General features: G+C 40.7%; 1 protein-coding gene across 1 annotated transcript in view; it reads right to left on the bottom strand.

Moving 5' to 3' along the window:
- LOC126469900 (inositol 1,4,5-trisphosphate receptor) overlaps positions 1-19,251 on the bottom strand; it is a 345,163-nt gene that overhangs the window by 290,762 nt on the left and 35,150 nt on the right. Inside the window, exons 6-9 of the mRNA XM_050097248.1 lie at positions 16,552-16,815; positions 16,140-16,370; positions 15,694-15,835; positions 13,964-14,178 (exon numbers count right to left, since the gene is read on the bottom strand). Coding sequence (XP_049953205.1) covers positions 13,964-14,178; positions 15,694-15,835; positions 16,140-16,370; positions 16,552-16,815 — 852 coding nt within the window. The remainder of the gene's footprint in view (positions 1-13,963; positions 14,179-15,693; positions 15,836-16,139; positions 16,371-16,551; positions 16,816-19,251) is intronic.

Genomic DNA, 19,251 nt, shown 5'->3' with positions numbered 1-19,251 from the left:
TGTAAACACGTGACGTGAATTGCAGACAGAGCACCAAGCACACAGGGCCAGAGGTGAAACATCACAGGATGCTTCACATGGGAGCAGACCACAGAGGGATCACCTATAACTCCACTGGACTGAAAACAGAATGCTGATATCCAGCAGGGTACCCGTCACCTCAAGATGTCAATGGATCACTGGAAAAGCCTGAAGAATTGCTCGAATCAAAGATTAGGGATCCTTATGGTTTTGAGTTATATGAAAGGGTATCCATTCTTTTTCTTACACCTTTGTCAGACATCAGTATAGGGTCACGATGATTATTAATGGATTTGTTATGAAAACTTAAGAGATGGCTGGATGCCCCTCCTGATGCCACGCTGTTACCCTGGGTTGGGATGCGAACACCCCAATTGTCTGCATGCATCATTATTCACACGAAAGTGACCAAAAGTTTTCTAAATGTTTGTGAATCATGTAATCAATGTTGGACTCAGGTACCATCCCAGCATTCATCTAGTGGATGTGATAAACTGCCTAAAAACTACAGCCAGACTGGTCAGCACACCAACCTTCATCGTTAATCCACCAGGCAGATTCAATCCAAGGCCAGTGCACCATCTCAACCCGGAACTGACACCTCAACATGAATGGCTACGAAGGGGAATTCCCAAAAAATAAAATAGGGTGCACCACAGAAATAGGCTAACTGCACCTAAAAATACAAGCAGTAATGAATGGATGGCCAGGGCACCTGGTGGAGGACGTAGGATCAAGGACACCCTGAACACAGCAAGTGGCAGGAATTACCCCAAACAGAATCTCACCTCCCATGCCCTGACAGCAGTTTGAACCATTAGACCTGAGGATAAAAATCATTTTCTCTAAGAAAATGAATAACCAGTTCACCTGTCAATAAATCTTTCACTTACATTAGATGCAAATAATCCAAAATATGATGATCGGTGTGGAGAACCAGATGGAGGGGGCATCCCACCTGGATTAAGCTACGATTTACAAGGTTGGTTGGTTGATTGATTGGTTAGGGGTTAAGTGTCTAAACAGCACAGTCTTGGGGCCCTTGGTCAAGAGGGAGCGAGAGAGAGAGATATCATCTGAAGTTAGTGATGTCTACCAGAAATTTGATTGAAGTATGACAGAATTTAAAAGTTGTGCAATCAAGGCACTGAAAACAATATTGATGGAAGAGCTAAGAAATAATTAAAGGAGGTAAAAGTATATGATATGGTCTGATGCGCAGATCAGAAGGTGATCAGATGCCTTTAACTGGGAGGATTCATAATAGTAAAAGGAAGAAGGCTACAAATGTAGCAAACATCAGTTGGACTGACAATAATAAAAGAAGGTGAGGGAAATAATCATGTTAATAAATGGGTGTCACTCACAATTCTGCATGTGATGGGGGAACTGTCCCACTGTCAAACAATCCCCAACCACCAACCATTATAGTCACAGTGTTAAAGATGGGAACAGAACCCACTATCTCAGAAAGAAGTATAAAAACCTGTTCAACTGCCCTTTTGTAGTCAACTAGCAGCATGCATAAGGAATCATTGGGGACTCGCCTTCATCAGCATGCTACTCCTAAAATGTAAAATAGGGTGTAGCAGGTAAATGGGCTCATCATATCTAAAAGCAAATAAAACAGATTAAAAGAGGGATGAACAAGGCAGCTGGCAGAGGAGGTACAGTCGATGGTCATGCAGACCCAGCAGTGGCAGGAGACGTCCCAATCCCAATTAACCTGTCACTGCCTCCGAAAGTAGTTTAAAATGTTATGCTTGAGAATACAATCCACATTCTCAGAGAAAATGAAGAACCCCTTCAACTGTCTATGTTGTGCACCAATATTACAGGCTAGGAATCTGAAAGATCATGCTTTCCACAGAGAGCCAGAAAGGGCATTCCACCCGCAGGTGAGATACTATCTGTAATGTGCCACAAGCACAACATGGGACATGCTCATTACACAAGTTATAATTCTGGGTTAATCTGGGATGTCCCATGCAGAGGCAACAAAGAACAGTTAGGTTTCTTCTAGGAAGAGCAGAAGGAGGGGTGTCATGCAGTAGTAGTCTCCTTGATAGTGCAGAGTTTATTAGAGGGGCCAGTATCGCACCAGATGTTGCTCCATCTCCAAGTAAGGAGGGGTCTTATCTCCACCCTCAAATCTGCATTTTGGATCATCAAAGCAAATATTGGGCTAGTTATTGTTTCTCTAGGTAAACGGTCATCCAGTTCATTCTTCAGGAACCAACATGAATTGAGACCCAGAGAAAGACAACTGGGAAAGCAGTAGGACTAAGGACTGAGAGAATATCATCAATAGCAGATATCACGGGGTGACAAAAGTAACACAAAACAATAGCTTGGAGACTGCTCACTGAGTCACTAGAAATTAACATGTGGTCACGGAAGGTCTGTTTAATAAAATATAGGGCTCTGTTAATGGCTATCAGCTCTACTATAAAAACACTACACGTTCCCAGCAACAAATGTTCCTGACCAGTAGAAATGTGAAAGCATATCCCATACAAATCCTGGCTCTACAACCATCAATGTAAATAACAGTAGCACCCTAATAATCCTGAAAACCTGAAACTTTAGGTTCTTGAAATAGATTGATCTTAATTCATGATCTATGCATTTACAAAGGAAAGAAGGACAGGGAGCACATTCTATGGGTGTTAGGTAGTGGTCCCAACAGAGGGCTTCGAGGTGAATCCCAATTGGTACTCCCATCCGAGGGCAGATATCAGGTGGGCGATGTTCCTTGTATGTAAAAAGAATTGACAAGTTGGATGATTAGGAAATTGCCAGATGGTGACAGCATAAGTGAACAAGTATTGGTACCATGAGAACTAAAGAGGTAAGATTCCCACTTCAGCAAGGAGACTGTCTATGGGATTAGCACGGAAGGTGTCGGTGGCCAGTCTAACACCACAATAATGGATTGGGTACAATAATTTCAAAGACAAAGGTGGAACCAACCCATCAACCTAGGAACCACAGTTGAATCTGGACAATGCAGCTATGTCAGCTTTCCGTTGAAGAAGAGTCCCAAAAGTTGGGACTGTGAAATAATGTTGAACTGCTGTGTACCCCAGTACAGTTCTGGATCAGTACAGACCATGAAACAATTATAGGCATGCATGCCTCTTGTTCTAATGGGAGGGAATTTAAAACTATCGGAAATGGTCCAAGTGGAGGCCCTCCAGAAAGTGCCTTGCAGTGCCATTCAACTGAGGCTATAGACTGGGAGTTATATCAAATGAAGAAGTCATTGACATATGGCACAGGGATGACAAATGGTCAGACTAGGTCACTAGCCCACTGGTCGTGATGAGGAAGAATGTAAACTCAGCATGGACTCCTGTGGAACACCATTCTCTTGACCCGTGTTCAGCTGAGAGTATCAACTCAAACTTGACCCAACCAGTGGGGTAAAAACTGACGAATAGAAATCTGTAGGGAGCCCAAATGCTCCCATCAGGGAACATAAGTAAAATGTGACAGTGTCAAGCAGCGTTGTATGACTTATGTAGGTCAATACAGACTGCAATGAGATGTTGGCATTTATAAAAAGCCTGGCATACTGATCCTTCTAACCAAACCAAATGGTTACCCATAAGAAAACAAAAGGTCCCATGAGTCAAGAACCCAGTATAATCATTGGGCCACTATCCCCACAAGCAGTTCGCAGAGCATGTTGGTGAGTCTAATTGGTCAGTAGCTGTCAATGGCCATTGGGTTTTTGCCTGTTTTAAGGACTGGGATGATAATACTCTCGGACCTTTGTGAAGAGAAAACACCTTGCAACCAAATGCTGTTGAAGATCTTGTGTAGATGGAGTATTTGAGAAATATTCAGGTGTTTGAGCATATGATTAAGGATCAAATCAGATCCTGGGGTCATATCATGTGATGATGAAGAGCCTCAAGCAGTTTCCAGGCAGTGAAAGGTTCAGTATATAATTCACTGTGACAGAGTGTTAAAGGATAGGGTGCTATATTCAACTTCTCTTTTAGGCATTCAAAATTCAAAATGTCACAGTGTAATACGAGGAAGCCAATGCTGTCGCAAAGTAGGTCGAAAGATGCACTGACAAAATCATGTAGGAAGATACCATGAACAGCTATTGATATTTGGTAGCCCAACGGACTATGGTGCTTGGCCCACACCTTGGACGAAGAGGTATATGTTCCTGAGGATGAGACATAGCATTGCCAGCATTCTTTTTTACTATGTTTAATTAGATATCGAGCCTTAGTGCAAAGCCATTTAAAAGTGATGGGTGTGGTCTGTGAAGAATATCACTTGAGACACTGCAGGACCTTTTGACAGTCCTGAATAGCTGTTCCATGTCTTTGGTCCACCATGACACCAGTTGACAGTGGAATGGACCCATAGAAAAGAGCACAGCAGTTCTGGTGAAGCAAGTGATCATGTCGCAAATGTCTGCCACAACCAATTCGACGCAATCTGTCAGAGGTGGGACGAAGGAGATGGCAGTGGTACACAAATTTCAGTTGGCTCTTCGAAGAACCCAATGTGATAGGTGGTTCACTGGGGTGTAATGCGGAAGTAACACAATCACCAGAAAGTGATCACTGTAACAAATATCAACAACATATAGCTACCATTGTAATGAAGCCATGAAGTAGGAGGAAGAGTTGGTTAGGTCAGTTGCCAAAAAGGTAACACTGAAGTTGGTAGGTGTACTCTCACTGAGGAGATACAGATCCAGATTGGAAAGAAGCTGACCGATCAGGAGGCCACTACCAGACAAAATGGCTCTTCCTCAAATGGGGGTAATGCACACTGAAATTCCTAAGTTGGATAAACAGGATGAATGGGAGGAGGTAGGGGGGTTGTGGTTGGATTAAGGTTGTCATATCAAGCCTTCCTGCCTGGAAGTAAATAACCATTACAAATGGTGATCACTGGGGTCTTTTGCACTTTTACTGCTACTGCTTCCAATGTGGTATGGGGGGAGGAGGGGGGGGGGGATCTGCTCACTGATGACGTCTTTGTAAAACAGTGTACAAAAACTTCTAGGTGCTCTCTTGAGGTCCAATATAGATCCAACAGAAGGCATGGTAACCTCAAAGAGTTCGAGTATGTTCGTCAGTCAAGTGTGTTCCTTGGAGAGCAACACAGGTTGCAGAAAAGGAGGATAGTACTAGTATGAGGGTGTGTTCAAAAGAAATGCCTCCAAATGGTTTATTCTGTTCCGACTATCAGTCACGCATATTACTTGGTCAACTTTACTGCTTCGCTGACACACACTGAGACCCTCTGTCACTACAAAACTCCAAATTGTATTGTGTACTGAGGTGGTGTGTAATGCAACTATGTTAATTCATGAGAAACAACGTGCTGTAATCAAGTTTATAACCAAAGAAAATGTGCCTCCAATTGAAACTCATACAAGAATGAAAGCTATGTACAGTGATGACTGTATCGACACCAGTAACATGTGATGTTGGTTTGTTTGTGCTCTGTATTGACATCAGTAATGTGTGATGTTAGGTTGTTTGTGCTCATAATGAAGGAAATGGTGATGTTAACCTCAATATGTGTGGCACAGCTCGGAGTGGACGACTGCGTATGGGAACCAGTGAGACTCATCGTAACTGGATTGAAGAACTTGTTGGAGAAAATAGTCAGATAACACAGAGACAGCTCTCAGGTAAGTGTGGCATATCACTACAGCGCGAACAGCACATCTTTGCAGAACTGCGATACAGAAAACTGTGTGCAGGGTGGGTGCCTCGAATGCTGACTTCAGGCACAAAACACAGGAAACTGGACATCTGTCAACAATTTCTTTTGTGTTTTCAGCATGAGGGTAATGGGTTCCTTAATGACATTGTGTCAGGTAATGACAGCTGGGTTCACCATTTTCATCCCAAAAATGAAAGAGCATCAATGGAGTCCCATCACAAACGGTCACCGATGCCTTAAAGTTCAAGATCATGCCATCAGCACGCAAAGTCATGCTCATAATGTTCTGGGATGTTCAAATTGTGGTACCTTTGGTATTCATGCCTAAAGGCATCACCATAAACTGTGCAAGGTACTGCCAGACACTCAGAAAGCTGAAAGCATGAATTTGAAGAGTTTGTTTACACATGGAGCACCATTTTCTTCTGGGTGACAAGCCAGGCTACACACAGGCACTATGACAACTGCAACAACCCAACACTCTGGGAGCCCTGCCATTGATTATCATCCACACATTACCGATTTGGCCCATCTGATTTTCACCTGTTTCCAAAACTTACGGACACCTTGAAGGAATTCACTTTGACAGTGATGAAGAAGTGCAACCAGAGGTGGAGTTAGGGCTCTGTCTATAAAGTGACATTATCAAGAAACTGGTCTCTAATTCCGAGAAATGTGTCCATCACCAGGGTGACTATGTTGAGAAATAAATATGTAGACATGATTAATAAAGATGGAGAACGTTAATAAACTTTGTTTTATTTGAAAAGCTTTAAGAGTTTTCACATAAAAAAATCAGAGGCATTACTTTTCAGCATGTCTTTTTTAGTTCTTGCAGTTCCATTGAATTATCACATGGAGAGGGTTCTAGTTAGACATGAAAGGGCCAAGACACATCATGCCACATGGTCACTTTCTGTCACTGGTGAGGGTTGAACAACATCAACGAAAATCAGTTCCGAGTCCAACAGTGTGAGGGCAATGTGGTGCCCCCAGAGTCCCAAATTAACTTTCTTTTCCTCTTTCACAACTTTTGGCAACTGAGATGCTGGTAAAGGCTTATCTGCTGTTGATGTAAGAAATGGAGAAAAGAGGTGGCATTTCTGGGGCTCCTTCAGGCACTGTGGCTCCTTCAGGTACTGGCTAGTGTCAAGTCGCTTGACTCTGGTTTTCTGGGGAGAGGGTTCCTGAAAGGGAGCCCTGTTAGCGGAGGCACCGGAAGAGAATGCTGCCTTTCTAGCCAGGTGTGAGCAGTGGTCTCTGAAGATTGTGCCACAGGAATCACGAGAGAGGAGGGCCTATCACCACCATGTTCAAGTTTATTTGTGCAAATACTGCAAGTTCAATCTTGAGGAAATAAATATGCCAACAAACTGCTCACAGTAATGGTAAAAGTCAATATCACTGAGGCTAGATACAAAAGATCGTATTTCTTCTGAGCTTCAAAATATAACAGGCGATTAGTGACCTTCAGTTCCTGAATTGTACATTCACTGATTAGGGGATAAGAAAGGGTGGTTGTTCCTGCAACTGACACAGGCAATGGTGAATTTTCATGAAGTATCTGGCCCCTGTCTCCGCAAATGTGGTCATATATACACCAGAAAGACGCATGCCTGGAATGTTGGCATTTACAGCGTCGCATTGGGGGCCCGAAATGCAACTTCACATTGTGACAACAAACGGTGATTTTGACATTTCCTGAAGACAAACTCCCCTAAAAAGTGAGGATGAATGTGCTGGTTTCGACATTGCTGTTTGGTAACTCTTGACATACACAATGCACAGATTGGATCCTTCGTCTCCCAAGTAATTGCAAATTTTTATGAGATGTTATAGTAGCAAGTACATCACCAAGTTGTTTACAAGAGAGTAACACCTGGGACTGGGTAGGATTTGTCATCTTAATTAAGATAGAACCACTTTGAAATTTACTAAAGGAAAAGAGTTCACCAAATATGTTTTTAATATTCACCAAAAGAGCTGTGAGCCCTCTGGAGGGTACTATCTGTAAGACTCCTCAACCAAAACATGAGGCTGTCTCATTACATAAGATAAGACTATGGATTAATCTGTTATGGCCAATGTAGAAGCAACACAGGATGATGAATTCCTTCTGGGAGAAATGGAAGGATGAGTGCCATGCATTCATAGTCTCCTTGATAGTCATGAGTTTGTTAGACATGACAGTAAGCCACCAGATGATGATCTAGCTATGAATGAGTAGAGATTTGCACCCACACCTCTGCACCCAGGTTTGTCAAAGCAAATGTTGGGCAAGAAATAACTTCTTTAGCCCAACAATCAGCCAGTTCATTCCCTGGGACACCCTTATGATTTGGTGCGCAGAGAAAAACAACTGAGCAGGCAGGACGACGAAACCCAGGGAGAAGATTGTGAATATCAGATAACATGGGATGACTGGAGTAACATTGATCAGTAGCCTGGAGAATGCTCACTGAGTTACTACACATTGAAACATGGATGTGAGAGGTCCGTTTTAATATAATGCACGGCTTTGTTAATGGCTACCAGCTCTGCTGTAAAAATATTATGTTTCTGGCAATAAATGTTGTTCCTGACCAGTGGGAGATGAAAAAGCATATCCTGTGGTATCCACAGTTTTAAAACCGGTAGTGTAAATAATAGTAGTACCCTAATACTACTGAAGAACTGAGAGGAACAAATGCCAAAAGATCATGAGGGCAACTGAAACTTTAGGTATTTTGAAATTATTTTGTCCTAATCTGTCATTTGGGAAGTAACTAAGGAAGAGTGCACAGGAATACATGATGGGTACATTCTAATGGGAAGCGTCGTAGGTGGAGGTCCCAGCAGAGAGTTCTGAAGTGTAGTCTGACTGATAAACTCATTTGAGGGCGAGTATGCAAAATGAATTTGACAAGCCGGTAACTAGAAATTATATGGTGATTGCACAAATGAGTAATAGTTGGCACTGCAGGAATTGAAGAAGTAAGATCCCCACTTTGTTGACATGTGCAACAAGAAGTGACACAACAGTCAGAATACCACAAAGAAGGAGTAGAACTGGAACAGTTGTTAATCTTTGGCAGTCTAGTAGACTACGAAACTTGTCTGACACCTGGGATGAAAAGGTATATCATCCCAAGGAGGACACTCTGCTCTTAGAGCACTCCTCCTTACTGTCGTTAATTAGGTAGCAAGCCTTTGTGTGGAGCCGCTTAAAAGTTATGAGAGTGATCTGTGAAGGACATCATTTGAGATTTGAATGGCCCTTTGATAGTCCTGAATAGCCATTACAGAGTCTGGCAAAAGTGGTATCTGTCACCGGTGGAGGGGGTCCATAGAAAGAGGGATAACATTTCCAGTGGTACGGATGATCACGTCACAGACATCTCTGACAATCTCTGTGATACAGTCTGACAGAGCAGGAACAAAGGTGACGGAAGAGATACACAACTGCAATTGGCTCTTTGGGGAGCACAACATGGAAATTGTTCTGTCAGGGCAGTGACAAAGAACTGACAGTATCAGTACCACCAGAAGGTGATACTGTAACTGTCGCAAATATCATCATATAGTGATCATTGTAGTGAAGCCAAGAGACCAGCAGAAGAGATCATAAGGTCACTCACTGAGAAGGTACCATGAGTGGCACTGAAGTTGATAGGACTACCATCATTGAGGACACACAGATCGAGATCAGATACAAATTGGCCAATACACTGAAATGAAAAAGTAGGATAAAAGGTTGGAAGGGAAAGTTGTAAGATTAAGGTGGCCATCTCAAGGTTCATAAGTTCCTCGAGTGGGAAATGATGACTGCTGGCTTTGTTCACACACTGCTATTGCGTCTGATGTATGCATAGGGTAAGCCATTAATTGATGACGTGTGTGAATCAATATACAGATTCCTTCAGTACAGTTCCAACAGAAGGCACCGCATCTCAAAGGGATGGACAATGGCCATGAAATATGTTTCTTGGAGAGTAACACAGATTGCAGAAAAGTACATTATTATTATTATTATTATTATTATTATTATTATTATGGAGATCTGGTGCCTTGGACAAACCTGAGGAGCCGTATCCCAAGACTTATTTTTCTCCTCAACTACTACAGCAGGTTGGCACTCTTAATAGGACTTATCCACTATGAGGGTAGGAACCAAAAAGAAGCAGGCACCCCTGGGACCTGCAGTCCACGGCTTCTTCAGCCACTGGCTGATGTTGGGTGGTTGGTCTGTACAAATCTGGGAGGTGGTTCCCTAAAAGGAGCCCCATCACCAGTATACACCAAAGGAGGATGCTGCTTCTCCAGTGTGAGGAGTTGAGATACCTGAAAATGGTAGAGCAGAAAGCTCACGAGAACATTGTTTTTATCCTCCATGTGTTAATGTCCTTTGCGACTACCAGAGGTCAACACTGAAATAATGCAGGGAGTAAATATTTGAGATACTGCTGATGACCTGGCCACAGCAGTGACAAAATTCGATACCACTGGCATGGGATACAAGTGGTCCTACTTTTCCTGAGATTAAAAAAAATCTGAAGTAATCAGAGAGTTTAAGTTCATGAATTTTATGTCCCTTAATAGGGTAGCACACTTCTGGGATTGAGGAGGATGATCATCTCCACAAATGACATAGAATGATGGTTACTCATATGATGAGTTTTCATTAAGCAGCCAGCTACTGTCTCCGTAACTTGAATTGTTAGTTCAGTGGGAAGACACATGCCTGAAGTTTCAGCAGTAAAAGTGTTAGATATTAGGCACAGGCTGACTACGTATGCTGATTGTATGGCGTCTTCATCCTGCAGGTTTGCCTACATGTGCCCCCCCCCACCCCCCACCCACATTTATCCCCTGGAGACTATTTACAGTTACATTGTTGCATAAGTTTGTAGCGTTTTCCATAAGTTTAATAAAAACAAGAAATATAAAGACTTTAGTCATCAATAATAAATTTTCCTTCACTATTTATAACAGTCTGCCAATGCTGGGGTAAATTTTCGATTCCGTGGCTGTAGAAATCATGTGATTTTGAGGCGAAGAATTTTTCAAACGATGATCGGAGAACATTTTCATCTGGAACACAATTTCCTGGAAGGTTATTTGGCAGCGAGCAGAAAAAGGTGAAAATCTGAGGGCACAAGCAAGATCAGGTTAATAAGGAGGGTGCAGAATGACTCCCAAACCCAACTCCTGTAGAGCATTTTTTTGTCAGTCTAGCAGAATGCGGGCAGGCGCTATTGTGGCGTAGCATCACTCTGTCCAATCTTTCTGGTCATTGTTGTGTCTGCAAGACATCTCAGTTGTTGACAATACATGTCAGCAGTGACGGTTACACCACAGGGCAACAATTCGTAGCATACACACCGTCGATCTTCCACCAGACGCATAATATTGTCTTTTGTGGATGCATGCAGGTCTTTGTACAGGGAGTTGCTGCTTTGTGTGGACTCAACCCTTCCTTTCTTTTCCCTATGTTAGCATATAGACACCATTTCTTGTCACCAGTAACAATACAGGATAGGAATGGCCTATGTCGTTCATGAGCGAATTGACGATTGAGCAGAGATGTGGGTGTGGTCACCCACTGATTTTTGTGATTTTGGTTTAGAGCATGCAGTACCCATACACCCGATTTTTTACTCTTTCCCATTGCATGCAAATGTCGGACAATGGCAGAATGATCATAGTTCATCACATTTGCCGGTTCTTGAGTACACTGATGTGGATCATTGTGAATTAATGCGTTTAAATAATCTTCATTAAAAACCAAAGGCCTTCCTGAATGTCGAGAGTCACTAATATCAAAACAATCCTCCTTAAAATGAGAAAATGATTTTCTTGCCATGCTCTCTCCAAAGGCATTATACCCATACACAGTGCAAATGTTTCTGGCTGCCTCCACTTCTAGCAGCACTCTACTGAACTCAAACAGATGAATATGTTAGAAATGTTGCTATTTCACAACTTGGTACTGCATTTTCTAGCATTCACAGCTCCACACACTATCTCCAAATGACAAAATGACAATATGTAAACTCAAATAGCAACAATGAACCACAGATAAAAAATGACAATTGGTAAATAAACCCATAGCAACTGGAATATCAATATGCAAAACAAAAACACTATGAACTTATGTACCAACTTAATGATACCACACTGACATCATATGTTACGGACACAATACTGTATACAAACAGTCTGTTGATACACCATCTGTTACAAACAGCACCAGAGGGCACTAGCCACACTTCAGAGCAGTGCACATCAGGAAACTAGCAGTGGTGCTATTGAGGAAACAATTACCATGTCATGTGGATATGGACATACATCCACATGTTAGAAACTTACAGCAAAGTCTCCAGCAGGAGCATTCAGTTGCTCACTCAGTTCCAGGCCAGGAGCAAGCTACACTTGTAGCTCATCAATCGGAACACGCCAAGGTGCTCTGTTCTACACTGCACCATCCCTGCACTGCTTCACATTACTACACATGGTGCAGCCCCCACGGATACCACTATGCAAGCCACCCGGAATGAGGCTTCCCTCAGAATTGGTATCACATGAATGACATTTGTTTCTGTTATTCTCGAGTGATCATAATCTTTCAGTTGCCTTTGGCACTAACTTTATTGTGAATTTTTACCCTGGATAGTGTTCTTAATTTCAACCTAGGAATCATGATTTACTATGGCCTACATCAACAAGAACAGGATAAAACAAAAAGCACCACATCATGGTGGGAAATGCGGCTGTACATCACAACAGCAGACCATGATTTTTCCTTTCACACAAAGCAAATGCCCTACAAAAAAGCAATGATGAACACTCCAGTGTCAGCCCTTACTTTTTCAGGTTTACCATAATTACTCATCAATCAACAGTGATAGCTCCCAGTGAAAAATTAAATGCAATAACACGTTCAGGTTTTGGGGGGGGGGGGGGCGGTTATGGTAATAGGTATGTCACCGAGATTCTCGCAAGCAAGTACCACTCAGTACAGGGTAGAATTCATTGTTTTAATTAGTCACTTGTTAATTTACTGAAGGAAGTGGTTTCTCCAAGTACATTTTTAATGTTATCTACAAACAATGTTGGTTTATAAGATAGAAAGAATCCTCCAACATTCCAGGTGCAAACTAGAACTGAGGGGAAAAAGTTTATACAAACTGCTTGGCTTTGATGTTCTCCCATAGGGTGGATAAGGACACAAGTTTCTTGGAGTCGGTCTGCATTGAAGCACTTAGGTCTGTCTGAAGAGACTGCCAAAGCCTCGATGTCACTGGCTAATAACTTTCAAGTTTTCACTGTGTGAGATATCCATAGTGATGCCACCTATTCCAAATGACAGCTCTACCCAAGGGGGCAACTCAGTGTGAGCAATGGCCACATGGTTTGATGGTCACTGCCTGGAGTTCTAGTGCCCCAGCAACCCCAAAAGGATGTGCAAGGAAGTAACAGCTCAGACATCAGTAGTGCATACCCTGCATAGTCAGCAGGCTGCCATAGAACACATGGACTGGCTCTTCCCCGCATAGCCCGCACTTCCGTGACGAGTGGAGGTCTAACTCAAATGTAAGGACCAACCATGAGTTAACTAAATTAAGTCCTGTAAAATAGATAAAGTGGTGAAAATCCATAATGTCTAACGAGCAAGTCTGATTGTGAGCAGGGAATATTCAGAATCTGTCCAACAAACCAAGTCTGGAATAATATATAGCCAGAGCGTAAAATTGCAGCACAGGAAAAAGAAGAAATACTGCAATTTGCGCCATACTCACAATGCACCTACTCAAGAAAGATTGTAAGCGTGGCATGGGTCCGCTGAGGGTGGAGGCAAGAAGGAGAGAGTTGGGAAAGGAGAGAAGGAAGTGATAAGAAGAGAGGAGGAGAGAGAGGAAATAGGAGGAGAAGGGGACAAGAGAAGGAAGAATAAACAAATCAGAAGGAGAGATACTCTCTCAAAACAAAGTACAAAATAATTCTGTAAAACCCCAACACATATCTACTGCATGTGCACATGTAAAACTAACAGGAACACTAAACACATTAACCATTTATGCAGATATGAACATAAAGACTACTAAGTAATGGCAGAAAAGACAACTGATAATTGAGATTTCAGATTTAGGATGGATGGAAAATACACTGTCAGAAGAAGTCTCCCTTCTGCATGTGACTGCAGCAAATCTCAACAATACAGGTGTCGGGTCTCATTTTTATGGATATTACTTACTTTAGACATCACAGGTTTCTCATCATCTTTGTCAATGGGAATAGATGTGCTGTGAACCCACGTATTAGTACACAGGTGGTGAAGGCGAACATAAGATGACTGTGGGACAAGGGAGTCTCCACGTGTTAGTGTAGTTGGATCCAATTCAAACAATGATGCAATTTCATTGGGATGAGGAACAGAAACTAAATGGAACACTGGTCCACCTTGAGGATCTGCAACAAAAGTTATAAATGTAAGATTATATAAATATCATAAATGTGTGTTAAAATATAGCAAAATACCAAAGTTTCAAGTATTGTATTGTATTGTACTTTTCACAGCAAATACTTTTAATTTATAAATCTCTCCTCACTTCCACATGTGTTACAGCAACAATCACTTTAAACATAGCTCCAAAAAGTGCTGAGCTACTGGTACGTGAACTTATTTCACTCTGTTAAGTTTGTGTCCCACTTACACCAAGATCCTCTAGGGTATAGTACTTTAGAAACTAATGGTCTGACTGTGGAACTTAACCTCGAATTTACCCGAAAAAATTATTATACATTTAAAGAAAACATGAAACATGATTATCAGTTTAGAATTCAAAATGCGGTAATTTAGGTACTAGTGTATTCACAAATAGGTGCCCCCTCCAGTGAGAAATGATAAAATAAAAAGAAGATAAAAATTTATGACACTGAGTTAGAGAGCCTGGAAAACCAAAATGAAGATTATATTTCTTGGACACCAAGAAAAGGAGAAAAAGGGGGGGGGGGGGGGGGGATGGAGGGTTTCAGCACAGCTATAGGAAGACAGTGTATCTGTAACAAGAAACTGCAGAACTGAAAAAGACAAGACTCATATAAAAGCCACAATGGTAAATTATGGCAGTGCCAAAAGACAATTTTATAGGATCACAGTGTCACATACATGACTGCATAAAAGATTACAGTCAGCAGAAATAAACTGCTGTGGAGAGCACTTAAATAGAGACAAATGCAATCATGACTAAATGAACTCTTTCACTATTTTACATTTAGTCCCAGGTGGGGTCATATATAGCTTCCTGGACACTGCAAATTTTATTTATAATCATCATCATATCAATCACAGACCTTGAACACTGTGGGCTGCCATAACATATTGTGTAACCTTATATTGCTTAGTGTTCCCTCTCCCAAACTACTGAAACTCACAGCTTGATTAGGTGTTTTCCACTTCATCCCACTAATATTCCAGCCAGACAATGTGGCACCAGTAGTAATAAAAATGTATGCACAGCACAATGGTTTGTTAAGGTAACAGAAAATGACAACAGGGTGCTACTTATTATTAAGCTTTACCAATATCTCATTAGTAAGTAATCAACATGTATTTTTCTACAGACAAGCATGTATAGAAGCCAAGCTAGAAAACTGTCAATAAACGAACACCTAATGCAATACAGAATAACTGTCACCTATTTCACGTGAAAGGTATTAAAGCACGAACTATGGAGCACTGTTAATAGGGAAGCAACTGTTATACATGTTACTGTTAATGAGTTAAACAAGGAAAGTGAGTCTTTCTGGATGAAATTGATGCATGTTCCAATGAGAGCACAATATACTTATCTTCAGTCTTCCAAATTATACATTTTTGCTTAAGTATCAAAGATTCCATGAACATCATTTACATTTTAAACACCTCTGTAATGGAAAATTAAAGCACTCATAAGGTATAATGAAGAGTAGCTCCAACTGTACCTCTAAGTTTAGCACGCATGGGATCATAAGTGTCATCATCATCAATTTCAGCTGCCAAATACTGGCCTGTAGCAAGGTGTTTGAACCGGAAAAGGGAATTCCAATGGCCAGCTCCTCCTTTACATGGATCATGTTGAACAACCTAGAAGTAACACAAATATATGAAAAATATCACTTCACTCCAAGCAAAAAAAAAAGAAAGTTTAACCATCATAATATTCTCACGTTTCACATGATGGTCAGTGACAGCTCATTCTTCTCTTCATATGATAAACTGACTATTGCAAGGGAAATAATTCTTTTTAAATGAAAACTCTCCACACCCAGGCATGCACTGTACACCACACTTTGAATTCAACCATCACCAGCTTAAAAGGACTCATGACATCATAACTTCATTATAGTAAGTCCGAACTGGTATGACAACTGAAGATATGTATGCTTACCTCCACTTCCCACAGAGCTTTGCTACTTGTTGCAGATGTTGCAGAAGTTCGTCCTGTTGCTCGAAGAAAAAGATGCTGTTTCTTTTTGTATTCATCCATGGTAAGAAACTTTTCCTGCTCAGCATGAAACAATCTAACAACATCACCACCCTTCAAAATTTCTTCTTGGTTTTCTTTGTGTTCCATAAATAACGTCACTTTCCACGATGTACTAGCATTTACAACATTCACCTGCAAATGAAAGAAACTGTTTTGTGATAAATCAAAATACAAAGGTGAGAGTAAGATGGAACAGTTTATCAAGAAACAGCATTCAATGACAAATTTCAATATTTTTTAATGCAGATAGACAATTCTGGCAATAAAGGATGGTCTTCAGCCAATCAAATCAATCAAATTATGCAGACAGTACCTCTTTACAGCCAATATTATCAGGGAGTTCATAGTTTGCGGCAACATGCAAGACTTGATGTCCTGCATTGACAGGATTCAATATAACTTTATCACCAACAACAACATTATCTCCTGTAGCACGTAATTTGTAAAATGGCAATATGTAGAACCATGATCCTTCATTTCCGTTAGCATCTAAGTAAACGCGCATTGCATTTTTTTCAAGGAGAGCTGGCAGACGCTTGTTAACAGTGAGGTACTTGTTAGATTTTAAGTGCAGAAGCTGAAAAAGAAAGAAATAAAAACATTTTTCAAATTATTTATAAACAAAAAAATTAAGAAAAGTTTTAGAATTAAAAATACAATGTAATCTCACATTGGACATTTGTTATGTTACACTTTTATTTTTGCACACTGAGATTCAGTAGAGCCAGACTTATACTAATAAATGCTAGTATTCGATAGAGACAGGGTGTGGGCAGAGTATGAACAATTAACATTCTTCCCAACTGGTATAGCATGAACCATATTGTAAGAACAGCGTCTGTGTATTTAACACAAAATATTAAACTTCTTTAAGACTTCTAGTGAAGTGAATAGTTATCCAAGTTATGGTACATAAATCACTTACTTACATACATTCTCGAGAAAACTTGTAAAACTACAACAGGAAACCTCAAAATTGTGTATTCCAAACATGACTGACTGAACACAAAACCTGCTGAATACCTGCAGACAACTCACATTTATGTAACTGTGGATATGCTTTCCATAAACTAGTGGAGCAGCTACAGTTAATAACTTTAGTGTAATCACAAATATAATTAACAGCACACAACACAAATTCTCAGCATAACCACTCATTCAGAATGGTGTTGTTAAGATAAAAATAAGAGAGAAATTTAATGAAGGTAATATCTGTTGGCTGAGTTTTCCAGGTGGAGAGATGAGTGTGGAGTCCGGTACTAAGGCAAGGGGCACAGCAGTAACTTCTCAGTCCAGAGCCATCAGTGGGTGCCATAGCGTGAGAAGGAGTGAAGAGTGAAACTATGTTTCACACGGTTGAAAGTAGTTCAGGAGTCATCAGTGGATGTCCTCAGTGTGTGGGCAGTGAAGAAGGAAACTATGTTTTATTTCGCATGTTACATTAAACAATTTGTGTGTAAATGAAGGAACTGTATAAAATAGAGAATTACCAAATGAGGCAGTGCCGCGGTAGTATGTTGACCTCATATTCGAGAGGATGGAACTGCTCTGTCTGGCCATTCTGATATGAGTTTTCCATGATTTTCCTGGATCACTAAGGCAAAAGCTGGGATGGTTCCCCAATCTAGGCCACAACCAAACACCTGTCTCATCCCTGGAGGCTGCCAGTCCTATCCCCTTAAAACATGTTATGTATGTTGTGTTTTATATTTTGGCCTATTATATATCACTGTGAGATGATCCTAGGATGAATAAAGAAAAATAGACAGATAGGTATGTATTGTACCAGATTGACTGGCAGAAGACAGATCAGTTGACCTTTCATCTCAGATTAGCAGACCAACTGATTAATGTGTATTCATCCAGAAAAAAAAAGAGGGGTTCAGCGCCCAGTGCCTATCCAGCAAAGAGAGGAGTTTCTCATGTGTCAGATGATGCCTGGCTAGTGAATGTAGGCAAATATGTCCTGAACGACAGTGAAACTAGGAAGCAATGCAGATACTGCTGTACTAAGTCTAAAGACAAGAGAAAAATAGTTGTTTGTGCAGCTTGTGCTGCACCACTTTGCAACACACCATGCTTTTCTAAGTTCCATGGTGTATAAGGTTCTGTAAGTTTTGAGCTTATAACTTCTCAAGAAAACTAAAATACAATGAATATCGTTGTACACTGACGGTGATCAAATAAATGTATACTTAATGTGTCCGTTACATTATTTCCTACCAAAGTTTGTTTATAAGATAAAAGATAAAATTACAAAATCTATCAGTCATGGTATCCTGCATTGGTTTGTGGGACATGGGTGTTCTAGCTCCCATTGTGAAAAAAAATGGAGAGCTTACACATTATTTTGGAAGTGAAAGTATAATAATGTTGTTGAAAGAAAACCATCATCATCTTAAATTTCAAAAACCTGTTCAAATTCAGTTGTAACCATGAAAGGTTTAAAGGATTCCAGAGGAATGCGCAGTATTCAAAATGGGTACACAAAAGTGTCATGTAAGCAACTCTCTTGTACACTCACATGGAATTGAAATCTGGTGTTTGCCTCTCCCATGACAAATTTTATATTGCCAGACCCTATTGTATTATACCGATTGGTCACTCTGTAATATGTGGTGCTACCATCATTCATGATTTATTACTGAGTGGATACTCTTATTATGTTGGGTATTTTTACTTGAAGACAAGGAAATCATAGTGATACTTGATGATAAGAAAAGAAATTAACAGAAAACAAAGAGGAGAAGGCATGACGAGGGAGAATAAATTCAATGAAAAGGCCCACCTTGTGCACTTAATCAAGGCAGGAAATTAAGTCACACAAGCAATAGTGAGAAAGAACGCATGCATCACACTGGCTGCTGAGAATAGTGATGTCTGTAGAAAAACCATTTATGCTACATTAGTGAAAATGGTAATCATTGTGTGTCTAATCCATCAATAATGTTACATGTTCTCACTCCTCAAGATACTGCAATCATGATGTAATTCAACTGACCAATAACACAAC

This window comes from Schistocerca serialis, chromosome 3 (assembly GCF_023864345.2).
Source record: "Schistocerca serialis cubense isolate TAMUIC-IGC-003099 chromosome 3, iqSchSeri2.2, whole genome shotgun sequence".
Taxonomy (NCBI): Eukaryota; Metazoa; Arthropoda; class Insecta; order Orthoptera; family Acrididae; genus Schistocerca; species Schistocerca serialis.
This window is presented reverse-complemented; position numbering and strand designations above follow the sequence as displayed.